General features: G+C 42.2%; 1 protein-coding gene across 3 annotated transcripts in view; it reads right to left on the reverse strand.

Moving 5' to 3' along the window:
• Positions 1-20,525, reverse strand: part of STAC (SH3 and cysteine rich domain) — a 118,155-nt gene that overhangs the window by 44,337 nt on the left and 53,293 nt on the right. For 2 of the 3 annotated variants that reach the window (XR_012763578.1, XR_012763577.1), the window contains exons 7-11: positions 15,612-15,676; positions 14,635-14,723; positions 10,880-10,931; positions 10,608-10,745; positions 1,138-1,490 (exon numbers count right to left, since the gene is read on the reverse strand). Coding sequence is in view for 1 of the 3 variants with exons in the window: in XM_009933668.2 (XP_009931970.1) it covers positions 1,392-1,490; positions 10,608-10,745; positions 10,880-10,931; positions 14,635-14,723; positions 15,612-15,676 (443 nt within the window). In the remaining 2 variants the exon portion in view is untranslated. Of the gene's footprint in view, positions 1-995; positions 1,491-10,607; positions 10,746-10,879; positions 10,932-14,634; positions 14,724-15,611; positions 15,677-20,525 lie in introns of those variants that run through there. The other variant, XM_009933668.2, reaches the window with a different exon arrangement.

Here is a 20,525-nt window from a genome sequence, read left to right on the forward strand (position 1 = left end):
TTAAATACTTGGAAATTAGGTTCCCTGTTATATCATAAGGCCCCTGCTCTTCAACAGGATTGGTGCTGGCTGACATAGATAGTTTGGTCAAGATTCACAGTTCACACAGACTGCTCTCCAGGTACCAGAAGCTTCATATGCCCAAAACATGTTTGAAGACGGAGGCTTACATGGACAAAACAGAATTGTCTGCACAGTTTCACTCGGATGGAGAAGATTTATGTGATGCTTACGGTGGTTGATGCCAAGAACGAATTCATGTCAGTGTATTTACTGCTGAATCTGAAAACTTATGTTTAGCAAATGAAGAAGATGCCTTTGGTGTGTGAACACAATGCTAAGACACTCAGTGCCTTTCTGTCACGAGTTCTGGATTTTGATAACTACAGACTTCACTTCTATGTGCAGTCTGTCCTTTCCCAGCATTTTCAGTCTTCTAGGGGGTTAACTGTTATATTTTTTCATAAATAGGATTAATATATAAAATCTTTTAAGTGCAATAAACACAGAAAAATATAAAATATTTAAAGCCTGTGGCTTTCTCCCAGCATTTTGCCCATCTTCTATATCATCAGATAAAGGTGCAGGAAACACAGAAGTATGCTTCCAAGGAGGCTTGTAAATCGAAGCACTGGCTATTTTTGTGAACTATGACAGCCGCCATCACACCCAACGTATGCTGAGAGCTTTTGCTCGTATACAGAGAAAACAAAGGACACACAAGTTGGCTACTCTTTCGTATGGGAAGATTGAACAGAAAGAGAAAGCTGCCGACTTCCAGGGCAGAGTGCTTTTCTCAGACTGACATTCACATGATGTCTCCAAACTGCTTTGTTATGAGAATAAACACCAGGATTAAAAGCTTAAACTGGTCGGTTGATACTGGGGACAAAACTGTAGAACCACAGCCACACTTTACTACAAGCATTGGACTGTAGTACAAGGACAGTTTGAATGGTATTTCCCCCCCCCCCCCCCCCCCCTAAATACACACTTCAAACAAGAAAGCAGTCCAACAGATATCTAAGACACAAGAACAGAATGTGAGTTTAGTCCTTCCGAACAAGCTGTCTGTCTCCATCAGGGTTGTAACAACTATCTTGCACCAGAAATCAGCCCAGACTTTTTTTTCCTTACCTTATTCCTGTTAGTATCCAAGGACCTCTCATTTCCCTAGTGGTTTCCAACTGTGTTTTCTTTCAATCATTCCACTTTTCTTATTTCTTAGTGTTGCTGTGCAGTCTTAATGTCTTTTTCTTCTTGTAGTTGCAGTTTTCTCACTGTTTCCCTGAACATCTGCAAGACAGCCCATCTGGGTTGACACAGTGTGAGATGAGGCAGACAGGCATTGCCAACAAAGGGCTCCTACTGCAGCAAGCGGGCTCTTGAAATCAGATGTTTTCTAAGACGTCTATGGGGACAAAGCCTTTCTTCTTCCCGCTGTAGACTTTGATAAAACCATCGTGTTCCTTTTCAGAAGTCACACAAATCTGAATGCAAAGAAGGTATGAAAATAGTAAACTCTTTGTCATGATCAAGCGGCATATTATTCCAGGCTATTTATCAGATGAGTTAGACATCCTGCTAGTTACTTCTATAAGTAGAACAATCCTTTTTAGACTCTCACTTGGATAAGAAACTCAGACTCGTATATTTAGAGAATTGCCTTTCCCCCTGCCTTCTTGAAGTGCCACACATACATGAAAGACATTAAAACAGTTAAGAACTTTGTAGTGGATCAAAGATTTTTAAACATGAATTATGACTTCAGCCTACTGTAATGATTGTGATTTAGTTGTCTGTGTGTGAGAGGATCGGGTGTTTCAGATCATGAGCTAGCTGGCTCCCTCAGCAGTTGGTGGCAAAAAGTAATCGTGATGCCAAGGTGGGTCACTTGCAGCAGCTGATCTGAATGCAAGCATATTCTCTTCTGCATATTTAAGGAGCCCAGGTACTTCTCAGATGAGCAGTGGGTGATGTTATTTACTCAGCCCTTGCACCTGCAGGTGCCTGTGCCTGTTTCGGACATCAAAGTATTTGATCCAAATCCAGCTCTGTGAATGTGTTTGCATAAACACCTACTCCAAGTGGAGGCAATTATGGTGAAACCATACGGACTTTACAATAGCATAAATATTAACATAATGGTAAAAATCTGCATTTCCTAAAGGCCGTTGTGTTCTTGGGTATTTCCACTTTAGGGCCCATCCTGAGATGCTGCTGATAATGACCAAGCCATTTGAAAGCCTAGTGGCACAGGTACTTTAAACTGGGCACCTGAGCACAGAGCCACTCAAGCACAAGAATTGTTTTCAAACATCTGTGCCAAGGAACGATGTATTTCCTACTAATCAAACAAGGTTAAAAAAACAGCCAGAAAACCCATGGTCTTATAGAGACCAGCTCACTGATTTCTCATGATGTCAGTGCCAGGTCTTTAAAGCTCTCTGTCTGGACTAACACTCACAAAGGCTCTGTCTGATAGGTATTTACAGTGTTTAAATACAATAATTCAGAGGGTATGAAACAGACAAAAATGGCTCAAAAATGTTCCTGCCTAAATGTATTTCAGCATGACTGTTACAGATTTTATGGTGATACCTAAATACCACATCTGAATTCCGTGCCTGCTTGTCCTCCTATTGTTACATGCTTAAAATTTACTAGCAACACTAGTGCCGCCAGAAGAAAATGAAAGGTCATAAAAAGGAGATGAAGCCGCTTCATATTTGCCACCTCCAGTATTTTGAAATGGTCAGGTGCATCTCTGTACCTGCAAACTAAGATTTGGAAAGCAAATGGACTCCTTAATTTTCTTACTTGAGCTACCTACTTAACAGTAACTGAATTGGATCCCTGGGGCAGAATGACTGAGCACACCAACAGAGCTGACAAGCAATTAAAAAAAAAGGTATTGTTTGGGATAAACGACACAAAAAGCATGGGAGAGATGTGGAATTTCTGCGGTTTAGTTTAGATTCTGTTACAAAAAAGCCAAGTTCATTTGTGTCATGAATCCCTAGCACAGCAGCTGCTCCCTCTCCAGTCGCATCACCATTTGAAGCGGAGAGGTGTAAAGCACATGCACACAGAAAGGTGTTTCTGACTACTGCTAGACGTCGGTCCCTGTCTCTGAGAAAGACTACGAAAACTTCAATGATGAGAGAAGAAGCCTACGAAGAAGAACCAGACTAAGGATGACCAACCATGGCAGAGTATCCAAGAGTGGGAAAGAGCATCTTGGTAGAAAGATGCCCCTTCTCATCTGATCCCTGCTGCTGTGTGTGAAAATGAGCCTTTGCAGCTTCTCTAGTAATACACCTGGCTCGTTAAAAGCAATGCCTGACTCCATCACTGTGCTTTCCTCCTAACGAAAGATGTCTGCAAGACCCCCAGCTTTTTACATGGGCTGAACCCCCCCCCCCTAAAGTAGTCAGAACTCCAGAAGAGACTTCCAGGAGGACTGCACTGCTCAGTAGCTATGCTCCATTTCTTGCTTAACCTTGTGCTGTGCTGAACATACTGCGAGAAGAGAGTACTTTTCCCTGATGCCTTGTACTGTCAGCAGAATGATTTGTGGACAAAAGAAAAATACTGAGCTTTCTGAACACTGGTGTTCTTAATCTTTGGAGTGAAAAAGGATGGCAGATTTAGTCTTTATTTTAGAGTTTGTTTTTGTTCTGCTGCCGGTTTCAGTGCTCCTTCATATCAGTGGGAGTGCTCTACTACAGCAATAGGTTTAGGTTTTCACTGGGCATGAGGAGTACAAAGCTTTTCTGCAAGAACTTCTCTCGCTCTACATAGTAAGTCATTGATCTGAATTGTCCCAAATTCCAGCTGAAATTCTCTCACACCAATACACCAAGCCTTGCATGCACTGGCCCCTGGCTGGCAGAGTTTTTTCCCACTTCTGTGTTGGGGGCAGAGAGAGCTCGGCTGCAATATGCCATGCTTTGCTAATCCTGTGCGACTCAGGAGGTCCTCTGGGGCTGTGGCAGCTGCTGGAGCTTTGCAAAGCCCTGAGCCTGCTCCAAATTCTGCAGTTTTGGATGAGAGGGAACAAAACACCACCTTTGGCCATTTTTTACGTTATCATCTTTTGTAAGTGCTGCCAAGGATTGCACTCACAAGTTGTAGCCTTGGAATTTGGCTCCTGACATTCTTAGGTGGATGTAAATCAGGAGTAGCCCCAGATGAGTGCATGGTAGTATCCAGAGTTTTGGACTCCACCTGATGAACCAGCTGTCTCTGAGGACTGCCCCTCGCAACAGACAGCAAACATGATGGTTGTGAAGGCACAGGGTGCCACAGCTACTGCCAGGCGAGCAGAGTTTTCTGTATCAAGTTGGAAACTGCTTAAAATGACAGGTACTCAGGCTGGCATGTTTTGTGAGTGAAGGCTGCTGGCCTGACAAGGTGTGTGAGCCACGGAGCAGCCACTGTCCCATGAATTTGGTAGCAACACAACAGAGACAAATATTTGGAATGTTTTTCTCTGCAGTTTGGCTCAAGAGGTTAGTTAGTGGAGTAAGCCACAGGCTGAGAAACCACATCTCGGGCTATTTCTCAGTCATCAAGCGATCTTCAGAAATAGCTGAAAGTGGATCTAATATTACAAAGTCACCTCCCTATTCTTTCATCTCATTTTGTTCAAAAAGTTCCAAAACACTAAAAAAACCACAAACAACTGTTTGGATCATGACTTTTGTCTGAACTTGTCAACATCTGCCCCGAGGATTTTTTATCCGTCAGTCAGCCCCAAGCAGATGGGGAAGATGAGCAATTAGGAAATGATCCTTTAAGCTGCATAGTCATTAATACTGTCCTGTTCTTTCAAGTCCTGTGCTTTGAATTCGGGCTCAAGCGGCAAATTCTCTTTGCCCAAGAGCAACTTTGAACTTGCTCTAATTTTCTGCAGCTGTCTTTTGCTTATCTTCTCTCTCCCATGTATTTAACTCATCTGTCAGCCACAGACTGGTTCTGATCAGATAGGAATTTGGTTATGAGGACAGTACAGTTTCAAGAGCCATCCTGGAGCCTGCAGCCAGTGCCAGGTCAAGAGGTCTGAAAGCTCAAGTCTTCTGTTTGTCTGTAAGAATGACAACACAGGAACACTGTGAGTTTCTACATCTGCTGCTGCCTGTGCACTGAAGTTCTTGCCTATGTGAGCTTTGTGGATGGAGATGGTAAGCAGTTCAGTTTTCATACCCATTCAGCCACGGGGCAAATGATGATGACAGGTTTTATATCAGCTGTTTCATTAGCTTTTGACTGCCAACACCAGCTTGTTTTACCTAAGGCACTTATTTAGGGTTTTAAAGATGACCTGCACTAAATTGGGTGCATAGTGGGCTGTGTCTATGTTTTGGACTCTTGCAAAACTTGTGCGCCACTCAGCATCTCTGAATGAGTGGGGACACTCCTCCCTGCTCAGCAAGGCTGACAGCAATGAAAAACAGAGATGGCTGGAAAAGACCCTTTTCCCCTTAACCCTAGCTCTGAAGTGCAGCATTTATTGCTGGGGAGCATATGAAGAACTGTAACACCACTTTTTGCACTGGGTTTGTGTTTCAAGTGATACAGTCTGCATGCATAAGGCACCATGCTGCAGCTGATTTGCAAAGGTAGCTGACTCATGCTCTTAGAAGTTCAGCTCCTTTTAGAATATCCCAGGATGAAAAATGTGGGTGCATAAAGTAATTCATAGGCAGTGAGGTGAAAAGCCATGTAGCAACAAAGCATCCAGGTTAATCAGAAGAAGACCCAGGCCAGGTGCATCCCCTGGGGCTGGAGACCTGGGCTGCAACCCTGCCTCATTCAGCCTAACCTTGTGGATGTGTTTAAGCCCATTCCCAGGCTCTCTTGGAGCGGCTGGATCAGACCTACACACAGCTGCTAATGCCATGTGCCTAGAAGTCACTCTCTGCAATTTGTGTGACTGGGTGTTGGTGTAGGAGGGAAGTTTATCCCCTGAGCTGTGGTGCCAAAGGGACAGCAAGGCTGACAGCTCAGGTTTGGAGGCTGTGGCCATCACAACAGCAGTGGCTTATCTGCAGTCACTGCAGAAGCTGCCTGGGAGATGCTTTCTGTAACAGGGCTGATTTACATCAGTGACATTTATAAAACACACCCATCACAAAATAGATCTGTTGCACTGACCTTTATGTAAACTCATAGTCCACATTTGGATGAGGCAGAGAGTTTTTGATTGCCAGTCTTGTTACAAATGTTGTGGTTTGGGGTCATTTCTATTGCACAAGATCACTTGTGCAATTTAAAATCAATTGTGTTATTTAATCACAAAAAGCCCAACTCTAAAGTGGTTCGTATTAGTGCGACTATAGACGTCAGAGAGCCTGCCAGTGAAGGATGTGAGTAGATTTTTTTCAAAAGAAGTTATTTATTTAAGTAGGATAAGAGGAGTAAATGCAGATATTGAAACAATAGATTATTATGACTTCTTTAAAAATAAGGATGACCAAAAATGTTAGAAGCATTTGAAGAGATGTTTTTCCAAACAGTGATGACATAGCTTTTAAAACTGATGACTTTTTCCTTTGTGAAAAGAGGTCAGATCAGAGCCTGTAGTCATGCAAAGAAGAATTTCTATAATGTGTGGTAATGAATTCAGATAGGCTAGAGCAGAAGTTACAGGCTGGAGAAAACTTTGTATATCCAAGTGGTGGTACAAACAATCAGATTTGGAAATTATGCAGCCAGTATTGTGTGTGAGACAGCTTAAAAGAGCGGAAAGCCACAGAAATTGGCTGGTTTGGGTTTCCCTGTTAATAATCTTGCTTTATTGATGTCAGGGGCTAAGTCTGCCTCACCCTAGAGATTCCTGATCAAGCCCTGTGGTGCGCAGTTCTCTTCTGAATTTGTTTCAAGACTCACAAATCTGCCTGTGAACCCTAAACTCCAAGATGCTGATGTCTCTGAAGCAGTACACTTTTTTCTCCCCCATGCTGGATTTTATGTACCATAATGAAATTTTAAAGAGAACCTTTGCGAGGACTTGTTCGTGCATATTGCTCAAGATGGGTGAGCAAATTGTGTATTTTTTCCCCTCAATCCTCTCCCCGAGTATTAGCTTTGCCAGAAAGGGTTGCATGAAGCTGAGGCTCTAAATGTTATTCTCAGGGCATGAACATGGCAAGTGATTCCAGAGAAAGCCCTCACCTACTGTGCTTCAAACTCTGAAAATATCTCTGCTTGCCCGAAGTGGCTTTTCTTAAGGTATTCCTGTGGCTTTGTTGGTGTGAATATATTGCCTTTTGCCTTACAAGAATAGACTCTCTACCCTCTCTAGCTGGGAATATTGATACCAGGCAAAAAGGGGATAGAGTCCTGCAGTATAAACCATGGATGGTATCAAGCAATATGCTGAAAATTCATATTACTGTCACTGGAGATATTTTCCTGTTGGCATATTATCTTGCCTTTGTTGTCAGAATGTTTCTGGACTATTGTTAGACCATACATAATTTGACCCAGTGAATTAGCAGTATAAAATAGAGACAATTTGCCATACTATAGTCACAGGACTTTATTAGAGCAGTTAATAGGTTTTTCTAGTTAAAGTGAGACTTGACAGGAATTGGTAGTAATGAATAATCTTCCCTTCTTGCTAATCTGGAACAATTCAGTGTTTTGCATGTAGTACATAGATTGTGCTTACGGCACTCTGGACACTGTGCCCAGAGACAGCTAAAATCACTGGTTTCATCCCACAGAAATCCCCAAATAGAACAACAACAACAACAATGAAAAACCCCAACAAAAACAGAAAAAAGAAAAAGAATTCTGCCAAATTTTTCCGAGAACTCCCATTCAGATGATTTTTTTCTTTTCATTTATGCCTTCCCTACTGTATCCCTCTCTCTGCTTTGCATGGAAAACAACAGGGAAATAAAGGACAGAAAATAAGAGAAATGGCTGAAGAAAGAATCACAGAATCACAGAATCATAGAATGTTCAGGGTTGGAAGGAACCTCTGTGGGTCATCTAGTCCAACACCCCCTGCTGAAGCAGGGTCACCTACAGCAGGCTGCACAGGACCTTGTCCAGGCGGGTCTTGAATATCTCCAGAGGAGGAGACTCCACAACCTCCCTGGGCAAAATTGACTTTGGAAATTGAAGTACTCTGAAGTAAAAAGTTCCCAATAACAATTGAAATGTCTGTCACAATAAGAGTTGTTCCACTGTGGCGGGAAGCTGTTCTGCTTAAAAAAAAAAAAAAAAAAAAGGTACTATTCAGACAGTGATCTTGATGGCGAGCACAAGTCCTGCAGGCTGGGTTTGGAAGTTCTTGTGCTCCTGTCTCCATGCTGCTGCTACAGGTTGGCCCTGTGCAGGCTGCCAGCTCTCACTGGGGGCTATTATGGGGGGCTCAAACCCTGTATGGAGGGACAGCAGGAAGCAGATGAGTATCCATGGCCTCACTGTGACTGTCCCACTTGGAAACTACTCAAAATGGCCTTGAAGCTACTTGAATGTCCCCTTTTCGTATAATTTGTGTGAGGGTGGCGTGGGATCTGTTGGCTCCACTCCTTTCCTGTTATGTTTTTGCATTTTTATGTTTGTTCAGTCTGATCTCTACACCCTGTTTTACACAAAATATTTATTTATTCCTTCCTCTAAAGCCTCTCCCACATAGAGTGAGGACCTGGCAGGTTTCACATTTAACTTCAGCATTTGTTTGGGTTTGAGATAGGGCTGAATATGTTGGCAAAAACAGAGGAAGTAGTAGACAGGCAGGATGAATGAATCCCTTTCTTTACCTCCCACCCTACCAGAGACGATGACAAGCTCCTAATGACAAGCTCCCTTGTGAGCCTATTATGAAACAGGGACAATAGAAATTCCTTGTGTTTAGATGAGGCTGCCGGACCTGCCCACTTGGAAACCGTGGTTTTGTGAGAAACGAGACAAGGAACTGGATCCTTACTGTTTGCAGCAGCAGCCACTCTAACAGAGAGGATCTGGTATGTCCACTGATGAGAAGGGACTCAAACCTTGACCATTCCCTTATGGTGGCGTGCTGTATTCTCACACTACCATTTCCCCAAGCTTTGCCCTTGTGCATACTAGAGCACAAAGGGTGCAAAACCCTCTCACTATGCTTTTCATTGGTAATATTTTTACCCTCTGTGTGCACATACATAAACAATTGAAAGAAGTACTGGGTCAAAAAAAATTAAGCACTTTCTCTCTTTCTAGCAGCTTCAAGGCTGCCGAAGGTATTATATGTAAAGAGGCAGTTAAAATATATTTATGTTACTGTATTGCTATGCCTTCCTTAAAAAGCTGTATATACCTAAGGAAAGTTAACACTTGTACACGTTTTGCTATGCCACAAGGCAGCAGCAGCAAACATACAAATTAAATTTCTCCACCAGCGGAGTGAAGTGTTACAGAAGTTCTGCATGGAAAATCTGTGGCCCTGAGGTCCACCCTGATGCTGACTTCTGCTCTACTTTATTAAAATCCGTGGCTTTACAGGCACTGTGAGGCAAACAATTCCTGGCGACGTGACATCAACTGCCAAATGAAAGGAAATACCTGATGAGGTGGGAGAACATTTGGCTTCACAAGACGCAGTGAGAAAAATCTAGCTTTCTATTTCATCCAGGTGTCAAGAGACACACCCAGGCTGTGTGTCACCCTTTGTCAGCCAGCCTCCTATTTACATGTACTTATGCTGCAAACCTGACTGTCCCTTAATGTAGTTCTTGAACCCTACCCGTCTCTCACTTTACCTCAGCAAGCGTTTACACCCCAGAATCACCAGACTTCACAGCTGGATGTATTTAATATCTGGTAAAATTTTAAGATCACATTTAAAATTTGATTGAAGACACAACTCATAATGGCAGCCACAGCTTTCAGCTTGTGAACCCATCTGAATGGCATAAAGCAGAAGAAGCTGCTGAAAGCACTCCAGGGTGAACGGACCCTGCGAGTCCTCACTGTATGTGGTGTACTTTCACTCACAGCAGCACTTCTAGTTTAGAATAAATTGCAGCCTGTAGAGAGGGTGTGTAAGTGGTGTCACAAGAAATTAATGAGCAAAGATACTTTGCAACTGGTGAATAAAAGTTAAATTTAAGATTTACAGGTTTTTTGGTGATGTCTTAACTCTTGCTCCTGCTAAAGCCAACAAAAAGAGCTGTTTTGGATCCAATGAGTGTTTAGATCTTTGCGCAAGGTAAGGTCTGGGGATGGCGCCACTGTCTTTTACTTAGAGTAGCTCTAATAGGAGAAAATCACACCATTTTTCAGGCACACAAAGTCTACCTTTAAGACTATGTGTTCTTCAAGCTGCCCCTCTAAAGTCAGTAAAAGGGTGCATAATATGTAAAGAATCTTTATGAACACCTGTAAGACTGAAAATTTAGGCTACATTAGGCAGAGATTATGTACTCATACAAGGCCAACACTGTTCTTAACTGATTATTAGACAGTATTACCATACAAATAATAAATCTTATAGTAAAATTGCAGTGAACAGTATCTATCTGTGTCAGTCTTACACAACTTTTCTTCCATTTGCTGGTCAGACTGCTGGATGCTCAAGTCTGGTGGGGATCTGGCACAGGGGGACTCACCTGGTTCTCTTTCAGAGTTATCTGTCCCTGTTCCTTGCAGCCAATGAATGTCCTGATACACCTGTAAATCTTCTCATCATGTTGCACTCTTTGAACAAAGTTAGCAGGAAAAAATCCAGTTCGGTCATCAATTTTCCCCTGTGGAGAAATCATATTGATAGCAGAAGGTCATTAACATTAGAAACTTTAATACCAGTTCAGTATTGAAAAGAACATATTTTTCCCTTTGGAAAAAACCCACAAAAGACAGACATAAAATAATTAGCACATACCTTCCACCAGTCTTCATTGGAGTCTTCTAGAAGAGTGATCATATCCCCTGGCCTGTAATTAGAAGCGGAAAAGTAGATGAAGATGACTTCTAATTACTATGCCTCATCAGTTTCCACAATTACCTTCTAATAGGGAGGTGGTCCTTGCTTGGTCATTTTATCTGAGCATTCACTGCAGGTAGACTCGATGAGGCAGCAAGGTTTTCTTAAATCATACATGGTGATGTGGAAAGAGAGTCTCTGTATATTAGGGCTAGATCTTTTTTTTGGGACAACATCCATGAACTGGAATTTTTGCTTCCTGTTTAGTAAGAAGCTGTTTAAAATACAGTTCCTATTTGTTACAGGAATTATCTTGTTACTTCAAGACATTTCACATTGTTGGGACACACCACTTTATCATCTGTGTTTTCAAGCTGCGATTACAGAAGGAAGGCAGCAGGAAAATGGTTCTATTTAACTGACAAAGGCAATTAGTCAGCAGGGATATAATTCTGCTCAGGAATGTCTTTTCGATTTGAATGGGACATATTTACCTTTATAATGTGCGGTGTAGGGTTGTAATTGCTAAGTATCAGCATCCAGCTGACTAGTTCCAAAGCAGAGCTAGGAGAATAATTTGGCTGGAAATGCTAATAGCGAAATGTGCTGAGCTGATTTTGTGTAGGTAGTTGAACAGATATTTGATCTCCTCTCCCCATTGGTGGCATTTCATCAAAGTTATTAAGCAATTTGAACAGTGCCGCGTTGTAGAAAGTAAGTGGCAGTCCATTTCCAAATGGATTAACCTCAGAAAGCTCTGTCTGCTTGACAGAAGGCATTTCTTTGATCTTAATAAAATTATTGTTTGACCCCTAATTATTCAGCTTTCCTTGCATACTCTGTTAGGCTCACTGCATTGTTAAAGTATCAGCACGAGAGCCTGCAAACACATCTGGAGCATGTGATGGATACTGGGTCCAATTTAGCAGGCTCTGTCAGAGCACACATAGAAGATGCGGAGCCGTATGGGACACAAGCTGGAGTGGGGATGGTGCTGGGCCTCTTTGGTTCACTTGCCCAGTGGCTATCATTGCTGTTGACAACTCGAGAAACAGGCATTTCTTCTTCTAACACTGTGCAGTCTGAACCAGTTTTCCAGCTTTCACAGAAAGGTGCTAGCATTAGGGCAACAGGGTAGAATTCTCCGCAAGCTTTCCTCAGGAAGCTGTTCCAATGTGTTTGGAATAATTAAATGTTGCTCAGGTGAGAAGGGAATCTAGAGAAAAAGGATAACTTGGTATCCCAGTGGTAGAAGATTTTTTCTGTGGGAAAGGACATCCGAGTCCCTTATCGGAGTTAAAATTTAACACAAAACACTTAAAGAGGTTTTGAGGGAGCCTATCTTGCCACTTCAAAGCGAACAAGCTGTAACACTGTTGGAGCCCTTACACTGCAAGGCAGGACACTTTCAGCAAGAAGAATTTAGAGCGCCCCATCCTCCAAATATCCTTCAGCCTGGTTGTTAGAAAAATAACTTAGAAAATATAAATATTATTTTGCTGTCAGAGAAAGATGGCAACTGAACCTAAAGTCTCTCCACATCAGCGGTCTGAGCACTGAGATTTTTAGATGCAAGACCTGCAGATTTTGCTTTCTGACATTTTTTAGCAAAGGGCTAACACAGATGTTGCTAATCTCCAAAAAGGATTAGAAATAGAAGTCCCAGCTGGACCTATGTTACTCTCGCTTCCTAGACTTACGCTGCTAATCTCTGAAAGGGGGCAACTTGCTTGGTGTTTACTACTGGTTGAAATCACTCTCAGGTCTCATCTTTTCCTTCTGTAAATCACAACCCTGGACAAGTTGTCTGCTGTACATCAGTGCTCTAGATTTCTTCAGTAGGTGGCAAGATAGGTGCTCATCAGCGCTGAAGTAGCCAAGCAGCCGCTGATGATTATTGTAGGTCCCTTCCAAATTTCTACTCTATTCTATTCTATTCATTGCAGGTTCTGAAACCTGGTGTTGCCTGTCTCCAGGACTCTCTACTTATCGTAAGATAAGGCCATGTCTTAGAATAAGCTTGTTACTGGAATGTTCTACTTTGCTTATGCGAGAGCTTTGGAAAACCTGACTGGCTGTTCCTGCTGTTGAGGAAGAAATCAGGGTTGTGGAAAGTACTAATTGCTGCTGAAATCAGGGCTGGCACCTCTCTGCTGCAGTAATCTGCCACCCATTTTATTCCCTCAGAGGTGAGCGGAGATCTGCAGAAATCTCCCCTAACTCTTCTCCCCAGCTCAGCTTCTTCCCCTGCTACTTGTCTTCATTATGTTAGGGCTGATCAGTGTCCGGCTGGTCCCTGACTTGGGTTCCAGGACAGTGTTTCTCAGTCTTGACAACATCGCCATGCTGAACCCATCTCCAGCAACTCAACTACCTTAAATGAAAAGTCATGCAATTGAGCTGAATCCTGCCTGGCTCTGCAGCAACCAAACAACATTACTAGCTATTTGGCATCCCTTACAAAACAGTGTTAACCCCTGCAGTACCAAATTTCTGGCCATGGGACAAACAATGCTGCTCTAGCTGGGTAACACTAGTCTAAAACCTGGCCAGTGTCTCTGGAAAGAGTCTGTTAGTCATTACAGTCCAGGCTGCAGATCACAGACTGCTTTTTCTCCTAATCTGAGCGACATAAGAATTTTTGAGAATGACGTGTTTTCTGGATTGCTGTGTCTTGATGAGGATGGTAGTCCAGTACAGGCTTCCCTGAGAGGTGGTCCTCTTCATGGAACAAACGTGCCAGCTGGAATGCACCCCTAAAGGAGCAGGATGCAAAGTGGAATCCCTCAAGCAGAATAGCTGGCAAGTTGCACTAAAGGTCACTATACCCTGTGCTTATTTCCTGAAGAGCTGACATACCTGAAATAATGATCAGGAAATGCCAGCAAAGCAGAATGATAGGGAAGCTTGTAATTTCTGCCTTACACCCCACCCATTAGTTCCAGAGTGATGAGAAGGCACAGCTGGGAACAGGAAAAGGGCTTTCATTGAAGGAGATGCTGACGAGAAGGGGATTTCTCTGGCAATTCCCTAAATTCTGTGGCATGTGCACGATTATTTTGATGTAGGAAATGCCTTCAAGAGACCTGACGCATTTCATGACAAAAGCTCTAGCAAGACCATGCAAAATGTGAGTAGCATGAGTCAAACTAAAAGAAAAGCTGTCCTTTCTCTTCAGTGGGCTTGGATTAGAACTTGCAGTGCTAGCAATTAATGCAGAACTGAGGAAGGAAGTGTTAAAAATTGTAATTAACAAGGTTATTTTGTACAAAGATCAGAATGCATCTTTCTCATGTGAAAAAAACGCCATCCAGCAGCTGGACATTTTTCTCTTTTTTCAGACATAATCTGAACGTGAGCAGAAATCAAAATTTTCAGCATTAGCATGACAGCTGTTGAGGAATTCCTAGTTGAAAACCTCTGGTTGAGAAAACAAAGTAACTGGAAACTAAATATATTCTACCTGAAAGCCATCTTGCTCCTAGAATAACAGAAGCGTTTTTGAAATTTACAATCTATTGCATCCTTGACAAAGAAGCTGGTCACCAGCTGCTTATCTGTAAGAATATCTTTGCATCTACAAGTGCGTACCTCTATAAGCAATGTTTAGTACAAATGTCAGAATGAACCATCCCTCCCTTGAAGTCATATAAAGCCATATGAGCCTCAGTTGTCATGGGTCAAACTAACAAATAAATATTTTGGTGCTTTACCTCATCTCCAAGTCTTCATTTTCTTGTGGTACAAATTTGTACAAGGCAACATAGGTGTTCATTTGTAACGTGCTTTTATAAAATGGTCCCTTAAAGAAAAAAGAGAAACAGAAAATGTAAATATCTGTCCTGTACAGGAATTTGGTTCACTTTCTTAGAGAATGAGGAATCAGCACCTGATCTTCAAAGAAATAAACTGGAATCATCTCATTGCTTTCACACCTTGGAGGATTAAAGCCCAGATACACTGCGAGCCACTAAGGCAGTAACTATCTGAATTTAGAAATGAGATTCTTTGAACCCCGAGAAAAAATTCTGGGCTTCCAAAGAACAGAAGCAAAAATCTGCACAAGTTGGTCTTTTGGGTGAGATCTTAAAAATGAATCTGCCTTTTGCTCCGTGTTAATATATGACGCTTATGAGTATTACAGGCATTATGACAGGTGTCTATTATACAGTCCTCATTATGGATAGAGCTAGAGTTGCACAGTGCACAGGTCCAACAAGCAGGATGGGAAAATCAATTTCTTAAACAGAAAGCTATTTGCACTGGGCTTTCCACAGAGAAGACTGGCTACCCTCTTTCATCACTTTCTTCACTGGCAATCTGGATAAAAAGAAGCACCTAAAACAAGCCCCAAATAATTTTCCAAATCAAATACATGGTTTTTACTCTACTCCAGTTCTATTGCAATGACATGGCCTCCCCATTGGATCTTTTGTGTTCACAGTATCAATTTGTAATAAGCAGTATAAAAGAGACCATAAAGGGTAAACCAAAGAGACATCCAGCCCTCTATTTTGCTTTCATCTGTGGCCAGTGGCCCAGAAATGGTATAAGAACATGACAGCCAGATATTGATAGTTCTCCAGAATAGTGCCCCAGCAGACCTAGTCAAGGTCCTCAGCTATTCATAAAAACAAGCCTTTTATATGACTGCATTCCTATTGCATTCTCGCAAAACTTCTGCCCATACCGGGGAATGTATGCTTTTTGGTTCCTCTCCAAAGTGTTCTGTGCCATTTTCGGAGTATGTAAACACTGAAATAAAGCAAACACATGACATTTTAAGAGTAATTTAAGACTCTTCACCTCGACAGTTTCACCTTTATTTTGTTGATATTTTCCCTTTCCCACTTACTTTCTTTGATCTCTTGTGCTCTCCTCTGAACCCTTCATCCCCAACAAAACCACGCTGAACACTGGCATAAGGCGCAAAAGAATCTCTGTCTTGAAGAATTTACAGTCCTAACAAATAAACCTTTTTGATCAGATGAATATGCACAAGTACAGCACTGGGAATAGAACCTGGGTCCCCTAATTGCATAACTGTTTGAAGTCTGGCAGCCTTTTCCTCACACTGAAGGCTGTATCTTCATGTTTATCACGAGCAGTATTTCCATTTAAAAGCACCTACAAAACCTGATCACCATATATAAGCAATATTGCCGGAAGTTTGTATGCAAAACCCCTTCTTCCCCCTCTTTGACCCTCTGTATCTAAACGTTTGATAGCCACCTTTGATGTCTCTCTCCAGTAGTCCCTGCCTGGGGGGCACTGGGGACGCTGCCTGTCTCTCTCATTTTATAGGAGGTACCTGAATTGCTTCCAAATCGGGATGTTTTATCTGAGACACAGACCTGTATGTGTGAAAATCTGTTGATAAATCCGAAACTCACAGAATAAGACAATGGCCACGGCACCTAACATATCTGATATTTAATCAGTTGCCCTCTATTGTAAATGCCTGATGAGCTCACTGATGCTGGTCCTTGGTTATCTCCCTAAAAAACCAACAGTGGCTTTACTACATTGTTTGAATTCCCCCTTCACATTTTAAGAATTACCTGGTGTTTCTTGTTTCTGGATAAAGTCTGAACATGACATAAATAGTTGGAGTCTCTGAGCAGCTAGAACCATCAGCATAGAATCATAGAATTGTTTGGGTTGGAAAGGACCTTGAAGATCATCTAGTTCCAACCCCCCTGCCATGAGCAGGGACATCTTCCACTAGACCAGGTTGCTCAGAGCCCCATCCACCCTGGCCTTCAACACTTCCAGGGAGGGGGCATCCACAGCTTCTCTGGGCAACCTCTTCCAGTGTTTCACCACCCTCATGATGAAGAATTTCTTCCCAATATCCAATCTTTTAGTTTACAGCCATTCCCCCTTGTCCTATGACTACACACCCTTGTGAAAAGTCCCTATCCATCCTTCCTGTAGGCCCCTTCAGGTACTGGAAGGCTGCTCTAAGGTCACCCCAGAGCCTTCTCTTCTCCAGGCTGAACAGCCCCAACTCCCTCAGCCTGTCCTCTTAGGAGAGGTACTCCAGCCCTCTGATCACCGTCGTGGCCCTCCTCTGGACCCTCTCCAACACATCCATGTCCTTCCTATGTTGAGGGCTCCAGAGCTGGACACAGTACTCCAGGTGGGGTCTCACGAGAGTGGAGTAAAGGGGCAGAATCACCTTCCTCAACCTGCTGGCCACACACTTCTCTTGATGCAGCCCAGGATATGGTTGGCCTTCTGGACTGCAAGCGCACATTGACGGCTCATGTTGAGCTTCTCATCCACCAGTACCCCCAAGTCCTTCTCCTCAGGGCTGGTCTCAAGCCACTCTCCACCCAGCCTGCACTTGTGCTTGGGATTGCATCTTCTCCCACCATTTACCTCTGCGGATGTTTGGAGCAGAAGCTGGGTTTTGTAGTCTCTAGCAATTTGGAAATCTCCAAAATGGTAATAAATAGCAGGCTGATCGACTGCATTTTCTTTCTGTTTGTGACACAGTTATAGGTGTTCAGGGGAAAGAAAGTGCCAGGGAACACCAAACCACTGAAATTCTTTCCTCCTTTGCTGTTTCACATGCTCACCCTTTCTTCCATTAACACATATTTCTGTGGCTATTCTACATTGTAAATGACAACCAAACAGTCTTTGAAGAAGTTTTATGAGAGAAATAGCAAGGTTCCTTCATAGCAGAGAGTTGTACTTAGACACTGAAAAGATATGATATTCTTGTAACAGAGAGAAGATAGTTAAAATGGCAGCCATTGCATGCATGAGATTTTGTGCAAAGTGACATGCATCCACAAGCACACACAAGCACATGTTCTCTGATAAAATGAAGATGATATTGTAGTCAAAATCCAATGTGTGAATGTGAAGACAACATGTGAGGTGATATCTGCAGCATTTAACCTGAAAATGCCCCAAGCTGCTTCCAGGTGGCCTGACTGCAGCTGACTTTGGGGCTTCACTGTGCTCCTCATCAAGTCCTGTTGTAGAGGGAATCTGACTATGCAAACTGTCACAAGTACCAGAATGAAAAGTTTAGAAATAAGATTAATGTCCTGTATCTTCTAGTATAGGGGTATATACATACATATATATATATATATATATATATATATATATATATATATATGTATATGACATCTGTGTAAGGGGGTGTAAAATACTGCTGTTACATTCTGGCAGTGTTTGAGTCCTACTCAAATTATTATGCTTTGTCTTTTGTGTCCAGAGGAAAAGGAGCTGGGGAGGTGAATATAAAAAGTTCTAGTGAATAATGCATTGGGTAACCAGAAGCATTTTGCACTTGCAGAAAGTCATTCGCCAGAAGAAGTGGAAGTATGTCAGCATCATGTTTGGAGTAATTTCTGCTTGGTGATAGAAAATAAAAGTGAGTTACTAATGTACAGCCTCGTGAGCAGGGGACCTGACCCAGCAGGTGGGGAGGGAGCTGGACTGTATCCTTGTGTTTGCTGAGAAGTGCTCACCAAACCTGGGTTTGCAGGGAGGACATCCCATATTTGACTCGAGGGAAAAGTGCTCAAATTGCTGTTGATAACAGGTTCATACATGTCACTTAGAGTACATTTTGGTTTGCGGGGCTTCTGTTACGGATGGCAATTCACAGCACTGAAGGAGTATAACTGGCTTAGAGGAAGCTGAAGGGCTGGAAATTAGGTATACCATCTCACAGTTGCAAACTAGGAACCTTTGCTTCATAGTATGTATGCCAGGGCTTGAACGAAATAATCGTCCCTTGAAGTTGTTGTTGTAGGAGTCTATAGGAGCAATTACAAGGCCTCACATGTGCTGGGTCCTTTCACCCTTCTGCAGGTTGTGTCTTTTCTCCTGTTTCCCTTTAAGCAAAGAGTCTCAAACATATTTTTTCCTAAAATCTTATTTGCAGAAGACAGTTATTTAGTGGAAAAAGAAGAAAAGAACTGGAGTGGACCTGATTCATTAAGGCATTAATGCGTAACTGCCTGCTAAAGGGGCAGTGGACAGCTGAGTAAAAAGGAATCGTGAATGACCTTGTAAAAAAATTTTGAATCTACTTTGTTAAATTTATGATCTCGGTGTAGCTCATGGTCCCTGGATATTACTGGCAGGCACTTGAATCTGAAGGCCATAGAGGTACGTAGTCACATCTCCACACAACAAAAATCCATTTATTTTCATATTTTTTTGCCCTAACAGCAGCAGACAAAAAAAAAAAAAAAACACCAACCAGGTATTTCTACAGTCTGAAAAGGATTTTAGCATTTCCACAGTTTGTGAAACATTGCGGGCAGTTTATTAAAAATCCACCAAGGGGAAATTTTTGGAGTGACTGATGCATAATTTATACCCTGAACCTCTGAAGGATGGATTGTAAAAAAGCCAGTCCTGATCAAAGGAATCGTTAATGTGCTGCGGAAGTTATTTGGAGGTTTGACACATGCTGAGTTTTTAAACTAATCTCTTTGAGTAAGTTCCTTCAGTGCCTCTCAGTGCATTCAGTGAATGCAGATCTCAGAGAAGAAAAGTTTCTCTGGGTTTCAGAAATGAAACTACTGATCAACAATGAAATAAAAAGTTATCTGAAAACTCAAATAGGGCCAAATTAATCTCAGGTAGGCAGGATTAAACAATGTGATACAGACTGAATTCTTCATTGCTAATCAGGTCAGGCCAACTCACATAGCAAGACAGAAAACCTAAATAAATTGTCAGAAGAAAGCAGACAACATAGATGTGATGTTCACAAAATGAGAGGGAGGAAATGACTGAACACAGTGAGAAGTGATAGGACCAGGAGAGGAGGAAAGGAATAAGGAGGTAGCAGAAAATCAGAATGGACAGCTGAAGCTGGCATTTCACCTACATGAATGGCTAGCAGCATATAAAGAGCACTGGGGGTCTAACAGAAGAAAACAATGCTCACTGTGGGGTTTTTTTGTAGTGTATATTTTGTGAGATTCAGCAAACAAGCCTTCAGGTGCTGTTAGAGAAGTTGCTTTGATGGTTTGAGCCTGAAGTTTTGGTTAGTGCTCCCAAACCCTTTGTGCTTATTGTTTCTCTCACCATGACTGAATTCAAGAATATGGTCCCAAAACCCATCCCTCAGTGGCTGAGATTTCATTACTAAGCTCTTGATTGGTATAACGGTCTCAAAATCCCATCATACCACTGCGGTAAAAGCCTTACTGTTGTACTGCAAGCAGACAAAAGAATGGGACTATTTAATATTACTGAGCACAAATTATACTTGTACTGAGAAGCTGCAATTATAATCAGGACTGATTGTGTTAGATATTTTACAGACATATGAATATTATATGATTCATTTTCTGTCCCAAAGAGATTATAGTATATAGAGACATGTAAACAAGTCAAACATGTGGAAGAGAAAGGAAGTACTATTTTTGTTCCACTCTGCAAATGTGGAACTGAAGCATGTTAAGTGAGTAGTCTACGGTCTTGTTCATGAAGCGTAAGCGATAAGGTGTCAGATCCAGACACAACAAATGAAGAAAACGGTGGCTTGGATTTCATCTGAATGGCAAAGAGCATTCCCCAAATTCTTGCACCAACTACACGCCCCACTCGCCTCCCTCTT

This window comes from Opisthocomus hoazin, chromosome 4, assembly GCF_030867145.1.
Source record: "Opisthocomus hoazin isolate bOpiHoa1 chromosome 4, bOpiHoa1.hap1, whole genome shotgun sequence".
Classification (NCBI taxonomy): domain Eukaryota; kingdom Metazoa; phylum Chordata; class Aves; order Opisthocomiformes; family Opisthocomidae; genus Opisthocomus; species Opisthocomus hoazin.